General features: G+C 54.6%; 1 protein-coding gene and 2 long non-coding RNA genes across 3 annotated transcripts; 2 read left to right on the top strand and 1 right to left on the bottom strand.

The window, feature by feature from the left end:
• Positions 1-1,357: 1,357 nt before the first annotated feature.
• LOC113621966 (uncharacterized) lies at positions 1,358-2,750 on the bottom strand. The gene is made up of 2 exons (XR_003433364.1): positions 2,608-2,750; positions 1,358-1,656 (listed from the first exon to the last, which is right to left on the bottom strand). It is a non-coding gene; the product is annotated as an uncharacterized LOC113621966 (long non-coding RNA).
• On the top strand, positions 2,741-3,658 carry LOC113621968 (uncharacterized). The gene is made up of 2 exons (XR_003433368.1): positions 2,741-2,852; positions 3,119-3,658. It is a non-coding gene; the product is annotated as an uncharacterized LOC113621968 (long non-coding RNA).
• A 2,267-nt stretch (positions 3,659-5,925) lies between these two features.
• On the top strand, positions 5,926-9,509 carry GPR3 (G protein-coupled receptor 3). Its single transcript, XM_027109523.1, has 2 exons — positions 5,926-6,446; positions 7,502-9,509. Exon 2 carries the CDS (start codon positions 7,507-7,509, stop codon positions 8,497-8,499), a length of 993 nt encoding a protein of 330 aa, XP_026965324.1. The 5' UTR covers positions 5,926-6,446; positions 7,502-7,506; the 3' UTR covers positions 8,500-9,509.
• Positions 9,510-14,296: the final 4,787 nt, after the last annotated feature.

Here is a 14,296-nt window from a genome sequence, read left to right as displayed (position 1 = left end):
CACCCTCAGTTTCACGAAAACTGCTGCATTATTATCCCTACTTCACAGGTGAGGAAACTGAGGCTCAGAAAAAGTGAGTGACTAGTCGGAGGTCACAGTTAGTGGCAAAATCTGGATTTGAAGCAAAGTCACTTTCCTGACTTCCGGGCTTGCGTCAAGGGCGTCCTCCAGCCAGGCCCCAGGACCTCGAGGATCGGCCTCCAGGCTCTGGCAGCCCACCTCGCTTTACCCGTTGCACCCTCCTCTCTTCTGCCCCTCAACACACCGCGTCTACTTCTGACCCACCACATCCCCTCTGGCCAAGTCGGCGGTCTCATTGTTACTGGGACAAGTGGGCCTTTCCACAGCCTTCCTCTCTGCAGCCACTTCTCAGGTTCCTTAGAATACACCTCCTCTTCCTCTTCCCCCCATCCTCCATTCTCCCCTTTCCCCACCCCTCCCCTCTCCTTCTCCCCCTTCTCTACTCCTCCTTTTCCTCCTTCCCCGTCTTCATCTCCGGTGGCCCAGTTCAGTCCTGAGCTCTGTTTCTCCTCTCCTGGGGTCATCTCATCCATTACTCTGCCATCAGTTCCCAACTGAAAGCCAACGAGTCCCATATCTCCATCTCCAGCCCAGTGCTCGCTCCCCAGCTGCCACACCTGTAACTAATAATACGTAATTAACAACTATTAACGACTTACTACTAGCAGAATGTACATTCTACTAAGCAGTTTTACTTGCAGCTTCTCTTCTGATGTCCTCAACTACCCTCTAAGCACGGGTTTTGTTATCTCCAGTTTGCAGGCCGCTAGTAAAATCACTTGCTCAGGGCACACAGTTAGGAAGGGGGCCAGGATGTGGACCCAGGATCCAGTGAGGTCAGAGGCTACTCTCCCCTCTGCTATGCCTCCTGAGGGTCCATCTGCTTCCTGGGCACCTCTACCTGAGTGTGCCTCAGGCCCCTGAAACTGCCTGGTCTCCCTTCCCCACTCAGGGAGGCCCCTTCATTCCCCCCGGCACCTGATTGGAAACCATGGTCTCATCCTCACTCCCTCCCACTGTCTCAGCCCCCAGACTTTAGTCCTGCAGATTCTGCCTCTACGTCTCTCCTGTGTCCTGCTCCCTCATCTTCCCTTTGCTGGCCTCACACTGCCTCTCAGCCTCCAGGACCCTCCCAGCTCGGCCCTCACAGTGCAGGGCTGTCCTGAAAACATGGATTCAACCATGAAACAATTTTCAGTTCAGCTTGGCCTTCACAGCCCTGTGATTCATGGAAGTCTTGTGCTCACCCCAACATCTTCTTACCCTCTGAGAAAATAGAACAGCCTTTCCCCCAACACACACCCTCTTTTGTACCTCCTTGCCTTTATCCTATAGCTGTTCTCTCTCCTGGAGGGTCCTCCTCCTCTCCTGACTACATGTGTCTGGCAGACTAATCCTTCAGGACAATGCAAAATGGGCACCGCCTGCAGGAAGCCCTCTGTGACTGTCGTGGAGCAAGGCTGAGCTGCTGTGGCACTTGTCCCAGGTGGTGGATCCAAATCCATCTGCTTTCCCGCACCGAAGCCCTCATCCCCTCACCATATCTTGCCTTGGTGACTGCAGTGGCCTCCTGGTAGGGCTTCTGCTTCTGCTCCCCACCTCCAGTCTGTTCCCCACTCAGCAGCCAGAGCAATCCTTTGAAAATGTAAGTCAAATCGTACCATTCCCATGTTTAAGCCACCAATGGCTCACTGCTCTCCAATACTAGCATGATCTTCCCCCTGCCTACCTCTCTGAGCTCAACTCCTACTCTCCCCATGGCTCCTTTGGCTCCAGACACACTAGCCTCCTCTCTGTTCCTCAAACACATCAACTCTTTTCCTCCTAAGACTTGGTACCTGCTGTGCCCTCTCCTTGAAACTCCTCTATCCTCTCTTCAACTGACCTGCTCCATGACTTCCCTACTTAAAACAGGTCTCCTGGTTATTCTACATCATCATGCCTCCTTTTGTTCCTTCAGAACACGTATCAACTGTATAATTAATTACTCATTTGTTTCTTAGGCTATAAGTGAGTTCCAGGAAGGCAGGGACCATGTTTATCTTCATCTGTAGTTAACTCCCTGCACACATAAAAGCTAAGCAGGTGATTACCAAATAACCATACTGTACCATCTTGTGACTGTGTACATGTTTGCCTGTCTCACTGGTCTGTGAGACCCTCAAGGGATCCCTACTTAGTATCATATTAAGTTTTTATTCGTAGATTGTCCATCTCCCCATCAGAATGGAAGCTCCATGAAGAAGGCAGAGATTTTTGTTCATTGCTGTATCCTCTGTGCCTAGAATGGTGCCTGGCAAATAGTATATGCTCAATAAATATTTATTGAATGTTCAAAATGCAGGGATATGGCCACATCATCTTTCTGTCTGCAGCACCCTTTCAAACCCAAGCCCAGGGGAACTGTCAGTGAATATTGGCTGAATGAATGAGTCAGTGCTAAGAATGTGTGCGCTGATGATGCCCAGATTCTTGGGGCTTGGACAAGGAGCTTGTGTAGACAGTATCTGTGTCTCTCTCACACACACCTCCCTCCAGAGCCTAGGCCCATAGGATTCTGCAGATTGAAGAGGTAAGAAGTCTTACCTGGAGGTGAGCCCTCACAGCCATCTGGTGGTCACCTGGGGAACTGCAAGTACTATCAGCCCTAGTTCAACTTCACTCCCAGCCCCTTCTGAGGAGATGGTGACATCTAGGCTAGAATGAAGACACACTGGATTTGGTTGCAGATGGAATGGCTTCAGATCCCAGCTCTGCCATTTACTGTGCAATTTGGGGCAAGTCCCTGGCTTCTCTAGGCTTCACCTGTGAAATGGGGATTCAGGACTCTTGTAAGTACTGGGCTCTCATCTGGCACCTGGTAGGTGGGAAGGACTGGAGGGGGGTGTCAGTGATGGGAAGGAATCAAGGAGGCAGGGCAGAGGGCATGAGTAGGAGAGAAGAGGAAGGGCTGCCCCTTCCTCTAGACAGCAGATCTTTGCGGAAAGGAGACCTGGTTGGCAGCGATGGCCTCAATTGTCCTGTTGACACGGGGCAGTTTTGGAGCATAAGGGAGAGTATTCACATGAAAATCCACAGCCCCACTTGCATCTCTTAGGTCTCCGGCGTTTCTCATGGTTAGAAACATCAGTGCACTCTTTTCCTCCCCGGCTGGCTGAGGATCGTCTCCATCATGAATGACACCGTACCTCTCCGGATCAGGAAGTTCCGGCCAACCAACTACTTCAGTGGAAACACGGTCGCTGATGTGCTTCACCCTGGAAGGGCAACAGTGTCCGAGACAGACATTTGGGGAAAAGTAGCCAAAATCTACAAGACCACACGAGACGTCATCTTTATACTTGGAGTCAGAACCCATTTTGGTGGTGACAAGACAACTGGCTTGGGCGTGATTTACGATTCCTTGGGTTATGCAAGGAAAAGTAAACCAACACAACCCTGCAAGACATGGCCTGCCTGAGAAGAAAAAGAACTCAAGGAAGCAGCGTAAGAAATGCGAGAACAGAATGAGGGAGGTCGGCGGACCACAAGGACCAGTGTTGCTGCCGGCAAAAGGAAGAAGTAAAGATTCTGCAGTGACTTTATCTGTGGTGATTTTGCCTATATTTCATGAGAGGATTAATAAACTGTGAAAAAATAGAAAAGACCACTGCTGCTCAGAATAAAAGATAGTCTCTCATACACCCCTTCTTTCTTTCTCCCTCCCTCCCTTCCTTCCTTCCTTCTTTCCTTCCTTCCTTCCTTCCTTCCTTCCTCTCTGTCTCTCTCTTCCTCTCTTTCTTTCTTTCTTCCATGTGCTTGCAGCATCTTTGTTCCCCGACCAGGAATGGAAACCGTGCCCCCTGCAGTGGGATCACAGAGTCCTAACCACTGGACGGCCAGGAAATTACCTCTCATACACCCTTTCATGCCAACCTCCCAACAGCCTTCACCCTTCTCTGAGACCAACTGGACAGTTGTTGGGACCCGGCTCTGATTGGGGAGAAAGTGAATACCTGGGTTCTGGGGCGCTAATGCCCCTGTATTCTCTCTGATGCCCCCGCCTTCCTTGACACCGTGCGTATTACTACTGTTTTCCTTCTCTGTTTTCCTTCTCTTTCTCTAGATGCTGCTTTTTGTTTAATCATCCTGTCAGCAAGTATTTATTGAACACTTACTCCATGCCAGGCATTGTTCTCCAGCACAGAACAGAACAAAGTCTGTTCAGTCCTGGTGGGGCTGACACGTACTTTTTTGGAAAGGAATAAATTTAGAATTTCAGGAGTGCTAAGTGCTCTGAAGAATAATAAGTCAAGGAAAGAGGGCAAAGAGTGATGGGGAGGGGAGTGGTAATCTAGGGTAGAGGTCAGGAAAGCCTGCTCCTGAAGAAGTGACTTGGGTTCCGTGCCCGGAATGAAGTGAAGGGGTTCCAGGCAGAGGGAACAGCCAGTGCAAAGGCCCAGGAGCAGCAATATTCTCATCCACAGTCTGTGCTCTCAATGGCAGGGTTCCCTGAGGCTCCTCCTCACTCTCTGCTCCCTCCCCTGGGTGATGTCATCTACCCCTTGAACCTGCACATCTAGGCCTCCCAGGTGTCCTCCTCCTGCCAGATATATTGGCAGCCAACATAGCCAGTGTTGATAATGTGCCAGGCCCCTCCCAACAATCCCATGAAGAAGATACTAACATTGCCTCTATCTTATAGATGAGAGAATCTAGGCACAAAGAGCCTAAGACACTCACCCAAAGTCACGCAGCTAGAAAATGGAGGAACTGGGATTTGAAACCAGTCTACACTCCTGACCACACCACCTGCTAAACACCCCGAACTCACCATGTCCAACCTGAAGTGCATTATCTTCCCCAGCCCTGACCCTATCCTCTCCCCATGTACCTGCCACCGCCTGTCACCTCCTTCTCCCTGCCCTACACTGACTGTGGGAGCTGCAGTGGTTCTGTGTTGCAGGGAGAAGTTGGTGGGGCCTACGATCTGGGCCGCCGCGGTTTCCTCAAGCCCTAACCTGGTCCCTGCCCCCCATCCCCATCCCACAGTCCTGGTTGATTCCAGTGAGGATCAAAGCTAGAGACAGAGGGAGGAGGAGCAGCCAGTTCCCCTCCCCCAGAACTGGCCATACCTGTCACATCTGGAGAAGTCAGCTGAGAGAGGTTGCCTGGGGACAGGCAGGGTTGGGGAAGAGGGAGCTCCTTCTCCATGCCCTACCCTGCCAGGGTGTCTAAGATGGGAGGTTGAGAGGGGCCTGCCCTGGGGACTGAGCTGCTAGGTTTCCTGCTTCCAAGTTCCTCCCGGCTCCCCCACTCCTGCTGCTCTGGGGGAGTGCCCCTTACCACCACCCCGCTGGCTTTCCAGATCCTTGAATAAATAATTTAGGTTTTGAAATCTTGCCAGGCCCACTCCTCCCATGCTGTGAGGGCGCTATTGGGCTGACATGATTGACGTCACCCAGCTCCTTATGCCAGCCCCAGCATCACGAGGACCTGCCCTGGCAGCAACTTACCTGCCTGGTCACTGTCAGTCCAGACCCTCTACCCTGTCCTACTCACCCTGGGGTCCACTCACCACAGTCACCTGGTATCTTCATTCCAGGACCCTACAACCCTCATCACAGCCTTGTCACTTCAGCACTTGTGACAGGGTCACGGTGACCTGAAGTCCTATCACCTGGACACTCCATCTTCCCTTTCCTTTGCCACCGCCTTTTGCCACCCTGCAATCCCTGAACCCCATCATGCCACAGAATCACCCTGACACTGCTATGGTTGCCCTGGGGGCTTCCCTCTCTACCTCAGCGTCCCACTGCCACCACCCCCCAAGATCCTGTCACCATGATCATACCGTCACTGCCACCCACCTCCCTGTTCCCTCATGCTCCTGTCACCATCACCTCAGGGCCGTTTCGTCTTGGCAACCCCTGCCATCCTCACCGGGGACGCCCATTCAGCCCCATCACTCGGTTTCCGTCACCTGAATTCCATCAGCCTTTGCCACCCGAGAGTCCCATCACCCCACAGTCTATCCGCGTTCCCTTTCCGCTCCCCCTACACATCCCCCTCAACCTCCCGTGGACTTCCAGGCTCTCGCACCAGCGCCCCCGAAACCCCCGGCCCCTAGAGGGCGCCGCGTCAAGGACAGCGCGGGCCGACTCAGGAGGGGGCGGGGCCGCAGCCACGGTCGCTTTTTATGAATGGGGGAGCGGGCGGCACGAGGCCTCATTACTATGCCGAGCGGCGCGCGCTGCGCCCCAGCGCGGCTCACCCATTGGCCAGGCGGGCCGCTGACGTCACCAAACCGGTGGCCGGGGGCGGGGCGGGGTGACTCACGTCGCTTCTCCCGTGGCCGTGGGGGCTTCTCGGGGTCCGCATACACCCTGCGCAGCCTGGACCCGAGCGGAGCCTCCCCGGGGCCCGGCCGCGCCCGGTGCCGAGAGGTGAGTAGCGGGCCCCGCCGCGGACACCAGGCGTCCGGGAGGGCAGTCAGGATTCTGGGGCGCTGGGCAAGCGGTAAGGCTCGCAGCGGCTGACTGGGGTCGGAGGTCGAGACCAGGAACCCTGAGTCTGGGCTAGCAGGAGGGGAGCCAGTGTCTGAGTGCTGAGAGCCGTCAGCTGGGTAGCCCGGCGCGGGGTGAGACCTCCTGCAGGGACCCGAGGCCCTGAAGGGACTGATGGTCATCTGAGTTTGGTCCGGCAGGAGGCGTCTGGGGCAAGGACCCAAGCGTCCGAGCAGGAGGAGGTGTCTGACTTAGGAATCCAGACCTGCGGGCAGGAGGCGGAGTCAGGCCTAAGATCCAGGTGTCCGGGCAGAGGGAGGGGTCTGACTCAGGGATCCACGCTTCCAGCGGGGGTGTCTGTTCCAAAGACCCAGAGGTTCAGGCAGAAAGAGAGGTCTGGCTGGGGACAGAAGTCTAGGTGTGTGTGTGTTGGGGGAGGCCGAGTTCCCAGGTGTTGTTACCCCAGGAGCGCAGGGTGGGGGCTGGCGGGAGCTTCACGAGCATTCTCTGGGGGCGGAGTCTGGGTTTGGCAGTACCGAGAATCGTGAGGGGTCTGGTGAGCCTCAGAAGCTGAGCGTCATCCTCCCTGGTGGGGAGGGAGCAGAGCTGCTCTCAGTTTTAAGATGTTTTTCCCTCCCCCAGTCCTGGGCCTCTCCCAGCTTCTCCTGGATCCAATGGGCCTCCATCCACTCATGGTAGTCCTTCATCTTGCCCTCCTCTGGCTACACATGTAGGAGAAAGAGACCTGCAGGACTCAGGGAGTTGGAAGGGAGAATGAAGAGACCCAGGACAGGGATCCCCAGGAAAAGAGACTCCTGCTAGCCCGGTGGCATAGGGGAGGTTAAAGGTACCCTGGAAGGAGCTTCAGGGCAGGAGTGGGGGCGACAAGGCATTGGGACTCAGCCAGGTATCCTGAGGTGAGACTCCCACTGTTTCCAGACCGCTCCACTCAGCACCCAGCCCTGCCAGCTTCTCATAGGGCCTTTCTTCTACAGGTACCATGATGTGGGGTGCAGGCAGCCCCCTGGCCTGGCTCTCTGCTGGCCCAGGAAACATGAACACGAGCAGCGTGGGCTCAACAGAGGGGCCCACAGGCCCAGCCATGCCACTGCCCTCACCTAGGGCCTGGGACGTAGTGCTGTGCATCTCAGGTACCCTAGTGTCCTGTGAGAACGCGCTGGTGGTGGCCATCATCGTGGGCACTCCTGCCTTCCACGCCCCCATGTTCCTGCTGGTGGGCAGCCTGGCTGTGGCAGACCTGCTGGCAGGCCTGGGTCTGGTCATGCACTTTGCTGCTGTCTTCTGCATTGGCTCGGCAGAGATGAGCCTGGTGCTGGTCGGCATGCTGGCCATGGCCTTTACTGCCAGCATTGGCAGCCTACTGGCCATCACCGTTGATCGCTACCTTTCTCTGTACAATGCCCTCACCTACTACTCAGAGACGACAGTGACGCGGACCTATGTGATGCTGGCCCTAGTGTGGGGATGCGCATTGGGCCTGGGGCTGCTGCCTGTGCTGGCCTGGAACTGCCTGGATGCCCGGGCCACGTGTGGCGTGGTGTATCCCCTCTCCAAGAACCATCTGGTGGTCCTGGCCGTCGCTTTCTTCATGGTGTTTGGCATCATGCTGCAGCTCTATGCCCAGATCTGTCGCATCGTCTGCCGCCATGCCCAGCAGATTGCCCTCCAGCGGCACCTGCTGCCTGCCTCCCACTACGTGGCCACCCGAAAGGGCATTGCCACCTTGGCCGTGGTGCTTGGCGCCTTTGCCGCCTGCTGGCTGCCCTTCACCGTCTACTGCCTGTTGGGCGATGCCCACTCCCCACCCCTCTACACCTATCTCACCCTGCTCCCTGCCACCTACAACTCCATGATCAACCCCATCATCTATGCCTTCCGCAACCAGGATGTGCAGAAGGTGCTGTGGGCTGTCTGCTGCTGCTGTTCCTCTTCCAAGATCCTCTTCCGATCCCGTTCCCCCAGTGATGTCTAGTCGCATCCTGGTGACCCTTCAGCCCTGATCACTACAGAATTCCAGAGTGTTAGGTCCTCCAGGGCTTTGTTCCAACCCTCCAGCTCTGCACCCCAAGACCCAGCTGGTTCTGGAGTTCTAGGACTTTGGGTGTTTCACAGGATTCTGTTCAGATCCCTGCAGGGCCCAGCTGGCTCCATGGTTCTAGAATGTTCAGGTGGTCAGGGTTCCACTCAGAAATGTCGCACAGCCCAGCTGGCTTGGAGTTCCAGTATGCTGCTGGGTGTTTTACAGTGCCATTCCAAGTCCCTGATCTTCCCCCTCCCTTGACCTTGACCATGTTGCTTTACTTTTGAGTTTCTGAACTAAAGAGTCAGAGAGGTTAGTTACTCTGTTGATAGATAAGACAAAGATTTATCTGTATATATGTGCACATACAAAGAGAGTATCTATTATTATTTATTTATTTATGAATTTATTTATGGGTGTTAACGGGAAAAAAAGAGACCCACACCTTGAAATCCAGGCCATAGCAGGGTACTCCCAGTCCCCAACACCCTCATTTCTGACCTCAGTTCCTAGAGGGGGGAAAGGGAGAGAGAGAAACCACGTATTTTGTTATTATTTTTGCTTGTTTTTTATCAAAGAGATCATAGAAACCAGAGCCTTCTCCCAGGGCCCGCCACCCTCGGGTTTGCAGGGGGAACACACCAGCCTCTGGTTTTTTATTTTTTTAAGAAACCATCACCTGAGAAACCGAGAATTCCTCTGCGCTGGGGGCCGGCTGCCCTCTGGTGGCCGTTTTGGGGAAACTGCAGCCCGGCCGGCAGCCGGGACCAGGCCAAGCAACCCCAGCTCCACTCCAGCGCCACAGCCAGAGCCTGGCGGCCAGGCCTCACCCTGCGGTGCCCTAGAGGAGGCAAGGGTGCGAGCCAACACCAGACCCCTCTGCCAACTGGGGTATGGTCCCCAGTGCGATCCCTATTCCTGTCCCTGACCCAACCCTCAATAAAAAATGATTTTGTGATAAATTTGTCTGTGTGTGCAGGGGGTGGAGTGGGGCCTGATGGGGGACAGCCTGGAATGGGAGGATCATGCCAGGCCTGGGGGCCTGTGGGGTATATGAGGAGCTGGAGACCCAGGTGGAATGTGGCCGGCAGGTGACACCTCCCACCCCAGGATGCCAATCTGATGGGTCCCCCTGCTCAGACACAGGCACCGCCAGGCAAGAACCCCACCTCCCCCTGGGGACTGGAACCCCTGTTGCTAGACCCTTTTGGGGTTGAAGATGCCTACATCGTGCCCACATGAGCTTTAGCTTGGGCTTTGGCATGAAGTATATACTCAAAGCATGTAGGTATTCTTAACAACAGCCCTTCCCAGTCATGGGTGTTTGCTGTGTGGTAGGCACTGCGCTAAGTGTACTACACCCATTACCACATTTATGCCTAACAAGCATCCCATGGCACAGGTAATAATAACTTCTCCATTTTATGGATGAGGAAACTGGCCGAGGGAAATTCAGTGGCCAGCTCAAGGTCATACAGCTAGGAAATGATAGAGCCAGAATTCAAACCAGGAACACTTGTTTCCAGAACCTGTGCACTGTCTACTGGCCAATGCTCCCCCAACTCCTTCCTTCCCAACCCTAGGGCTTATGACATTCTGGACTCAGATTTGTATTGGGGTTCATTCTCACAGCCAGCTGCCACATTTTGGGAGGTGGCTGGTTGGGGTCTGTTCATTCAGGAGCTGAAAGAGCTTTTTTGCTATGCAAAGGTGAGTGATGGTAAGTGTGTGCGTGTGCCCTTGTGTGCATTTGAGGATGTAAGTGTTCAGAACCCTGAATTTTGGTGTTTGGGAACCAGAAAGGACATGTTCAACAGGCAAGGGCAGGAGCAGGTTTGGGGTGTGGCTGAAGAGGAAGCTCTGACTACCCAAACCCCCCATCTTCCTGGGTGGGCAAAGCCTGGAGGTGGAGCCCTCAGAGCATCTCCACTGTACAGATGGGGAGACTGAGGCCCGAAGAACAGCCACTTGCTCAAACTCACACAGCTGTGCCAGGCTAGGACTCAGGTCTTTCTCCATTTCCCTGGCCAGAGAGTTCTGCCTGGTGTTCAAGACCCCTCCCCAGTAGTAGCCACAGGAATCCAAGGGGAGTGGACACACCAACAGGGGCTGGGTCAGAGCTGGTGGAGGGCGGCCCTGGGCCTAGGTACACATAGCTCCAGTCCAGGCACAAAGTGGGGAGGGTCCACCAGATCTGGCTGAGGCTTCTCTCTCTCCCCACCTTCCTGGAAGGTCCCTGGGAAAAGACCCCCACTCAGGAATCACCTGTTCTATGGCAAACATCGCACACATCACCATGGTCCACTGGGTGGTACTATTGCTCTCCCCACTTTACAGAAGAGAAAGTTGAGGCTCTGAGAGAATGGGTTTTCATTTATTCACTGCTGTCCTCATGGACAGCTTAAATTCTAGCCAGGGGAGACAGTAATAAAGAGATAAGCTAAAACATGGTAATGTCAGAGAGTGATGAGTCCTCAGAGAAAAACAGAGAAGGGGCACAGGGAGCGCGTGTAATCTCTAAAAGAGGGTGCCCCCAAAAGGTCTTCCTGAAGGTGACGTTTGATTTGCCTAAAGTCACATAGTAAAACAGTTGAGCTGAGATTTGAACCCAGGTCCATTTGACTCCAAATCTGTTTCTTTCCTAGGTGAGGGAATGGGTTTCAGGAGCAGCTCAGAAACAGCAAGCAAGGAAACCAGGGCAGGGAGCTCTGTCCCCAGGCTAGGGAAAATTTGGGGCTCTCCAGGCTACCCCTAGACCTTTGGGAGGGGCGGTGTAGGAACAGGCCTCCTTGCTGCCTCCGCCTCACTCCCAAGGAGCACCCACCAAGGACCAGAAGGAGAGGGGCCAGGTGCCTCTCCTGCCCTGGGGGGGCTTGGCCCTTTGCTTCCCCATCCTAGCTTCTGGCTCCAGGGCCCAGCAGGGCCGAATGCTGGCCAGCCTCATGTCTGCAAGGGCCTGTGATGGACCCTCATGCTGTGAGTCCTCGTCTGTCTGTCTGGGTGTGGCTGTGTGGTGGATCTGAGACATTTCCGGGAGCCTGTATCTGCGGTCTCTGCCTTGGGTCCTGGGCCCACCCTGAGGGTGTCTGACTCTGTCCCTGGGTTGGGGCCTCTGTGCGTGGTGGGGCTAGCTGGCTTCTCCCTGCTCCCGGGATTCTTCAGATACACCTCAGGTCTTCCCTGTGCTTCCCGCTCTGTGTTTCCTCCAGGAAGCCTCCTTGGCTAAGCCCTCCTGTGGCTGTAAAGGTGCGGTTTATACAACACACCGTGCTGCGCTTCTCCTTAGTAAATATTTATAGAGAAGTCTTGCCTTCCTCGTTCCCCTAAAGGCTGTGTCCCCTCTCCAACTGAGGGTCCCTGAGAGAAGGGACATGTCTGCCCCCCCAAACTGAAGCCTCTATGTCTCTTTCAGCCTCAGACTCAGCTGGTGCTCGGCCTGGGGCTGCTCAGCACCACATGCCTGTGTGTGTGCGCGTGCGCGCCTGTGTGTGTGTGTTTTTTGGGGGGGAGTAGTCAAGCCTTCCAGCCTCTCTGCCTTTGCCAGTTGTCCAACCCCATGCCTGACCCCACCCAGTTGCAGAGGCCTAGGAGGGTGAACTGGGCAGTGGGGGCTCCCTGGCTTGGGGGAGGCAAAGGCTGGGGCTCAGAACCCTGTCTCTCTGCCAGGGTAGGCCTTGGGGTGGGGGTGGGGCCCACCTCTCCTCCCCTCCTTCCCAGGTCCTGTGTAGAGGAGGGGGGCAGCCCCCGCCAGGGCCATGACCGCCTCTCCCTGCAATAAGTGAGGAGACAGCAGCTATTAATATAAGATGAGTTCACGGGCTCACAGCTTCTGCAAGCTGGAAAACAGGCTCCCGGGGCCGGGGGCTACGGCAAGTCTCGTCTGTCAGATTCTCTCCTGGAGCCTGGAGCCCATCAGCCCCGCATCCCCCTACAGGCTGAGACCTGGGCGCACACAGGCACGTGCACACAGGCACACACGTGGGGGTCCAGGCCTCTGGCTGTTCAGAGAACACACACACATGCACACATATCCAGACACGCACATATACCCAGATGTATCTGCATACTGGTACGCACACCTGTGCACACAGATATATCATGGTACATATGTACACGGACCATGTCAACTTCATGTGCACATGTTCGCATGCAGAAGCACATACTTAAATGTATGCAATGCCCTTGCACACACATGTATACACAGACACTTATCCTTATATATACATGTGTGCACACAGGTCCAGACATGCTTGCATACCCAGACCCATCTGCATACCACTGCACACCCACATATACACAGGCACAAAACTGCACACGTGCATACAGATGGCATCCACAATCATGTCCATACATTTGCATACAGGACTACATGCAAGGACTTGAATGCACGTACATGTCTTTTGCACACAGTGTACACACAGTCACACAGGCTCCTCACTGTGAGTGCTCAGCAACCATGAATTCACAGGCAGACCCTTGGCTTCCAGCACCATCCGGCTGGCTCAGTCTCCCCTCCCCCAGCCTCATGACAGGCAGCTCATGCTCCTGCCAACCCCAATGCCCGCCTTTGGCTTCCCGCCCCCCGGGGGTCCCCAGATCCCTGATTAACCCCCTCACTAATTGGCCACCAGCCCCTTGACTTTGCTGCAGGCCTTCTCGGGAGCTGGGAGCGAGAGGCTGCAAATTGGCCAAGCAGGATGGGTCTGGGGAATAGAGTGCGAGGTGGGGGGTGGGGGGTGCTATGAGCTCAGGGCCTGGCTGGAGCCAGGCAGGGCACCCCCTATACCAGGGCTGGGGGGGCACTGGTATTGTATTCTCATGGGAGGGCACTCTAGGATTCATGTGTACCCAGTCACCTGAGCTTTCCCTGAATGCACTTTTACACACACTTACTAGTCATGTGGGTGGACATGCCCCACCCCACTTCTCCACACAAATGCATGTGAACATCTGCACACACCCAAGTACACTCACGAACAAACCCAATAAGCATACAGGCAAAATCTTGCCTGTTCATAAATTCAACCGCCAGAAACGCAAAGACCATTTACGTACATACATCCAAACATACTTCACCTAAACACACAAATGTATCACATGTATACAGGGTTGCAAACATACAAATTTACATGTTACACATGCCTATGAATGTACACCTAAGTATACCTGTAGGTGTGCAAGAACATACATCCACAGCTGTGTGTGCACACCCGTGGAGTCCAGGCATGCGTGCACACACCACTCCGGTGTGTGCCTGCCTTGATGAACTAGCAAGTAGCCACAGGATAGGGAGAACCCCCATAGCCAGCCACTGGCTTTGCAGAGGAATAGGGAGCTTGAGGTTTCTGCAGTCTATAGGCAAGGGTGGGGAGTGGTGGAACTCAACTAATGCCTAAGCCTGGTACTTCCTCTGGGTTCTCAGCCTTCAGGGCAGAGGTTCTGGCTTTTGCTTCTGTAGTTCCTGTCTCCTTGGCTCTGGACCCAAGCCCATAGGGTGTTCTACTTTCTACCAATGCCCCAGGCAGCCTGGGGCATTGGAAAGAAGAGGGTTTCTATTTCCATGCCTGCTGTCAACTTGCTGTGTGACTTCAGACAAGTTGCTGTATCTCTCTGTGCTTCTGTTTCCTCAACCATAAAATAGGAATAAAAAGCTTTTAAAGTGTTGGTAATCCTTGCAGAACTGGCCTGAGGAGTCCATGGGGTCATGTTTATAGGTGTGCCTTACTCAGGAACACGTCTGGGAGAGGTT

This window comes from Aethalodelphis obliquidens, unplaced genomic scaffold (assembly GCF_003676395.1).
Source record: "Aethalodelphis obliquidens isolate GAN/ISIS:26980383/991018 unplaced genomic scaffold, ASM367639v1 scaffold9, whole genome shotgun sequence".
In the NCBI taxonomy this organism is placed as follows: Eukaryota; Metazoa; Chordata; class Mammalia; order Artiodactyla; family Delphinidae; genus Aethalodelphis; species Aethalodelphis obliquidens.
Note: the sequence above shows the minus strand (reverse complement) of the source record. Positions and strands in the feature narration are given on the sequence as shown.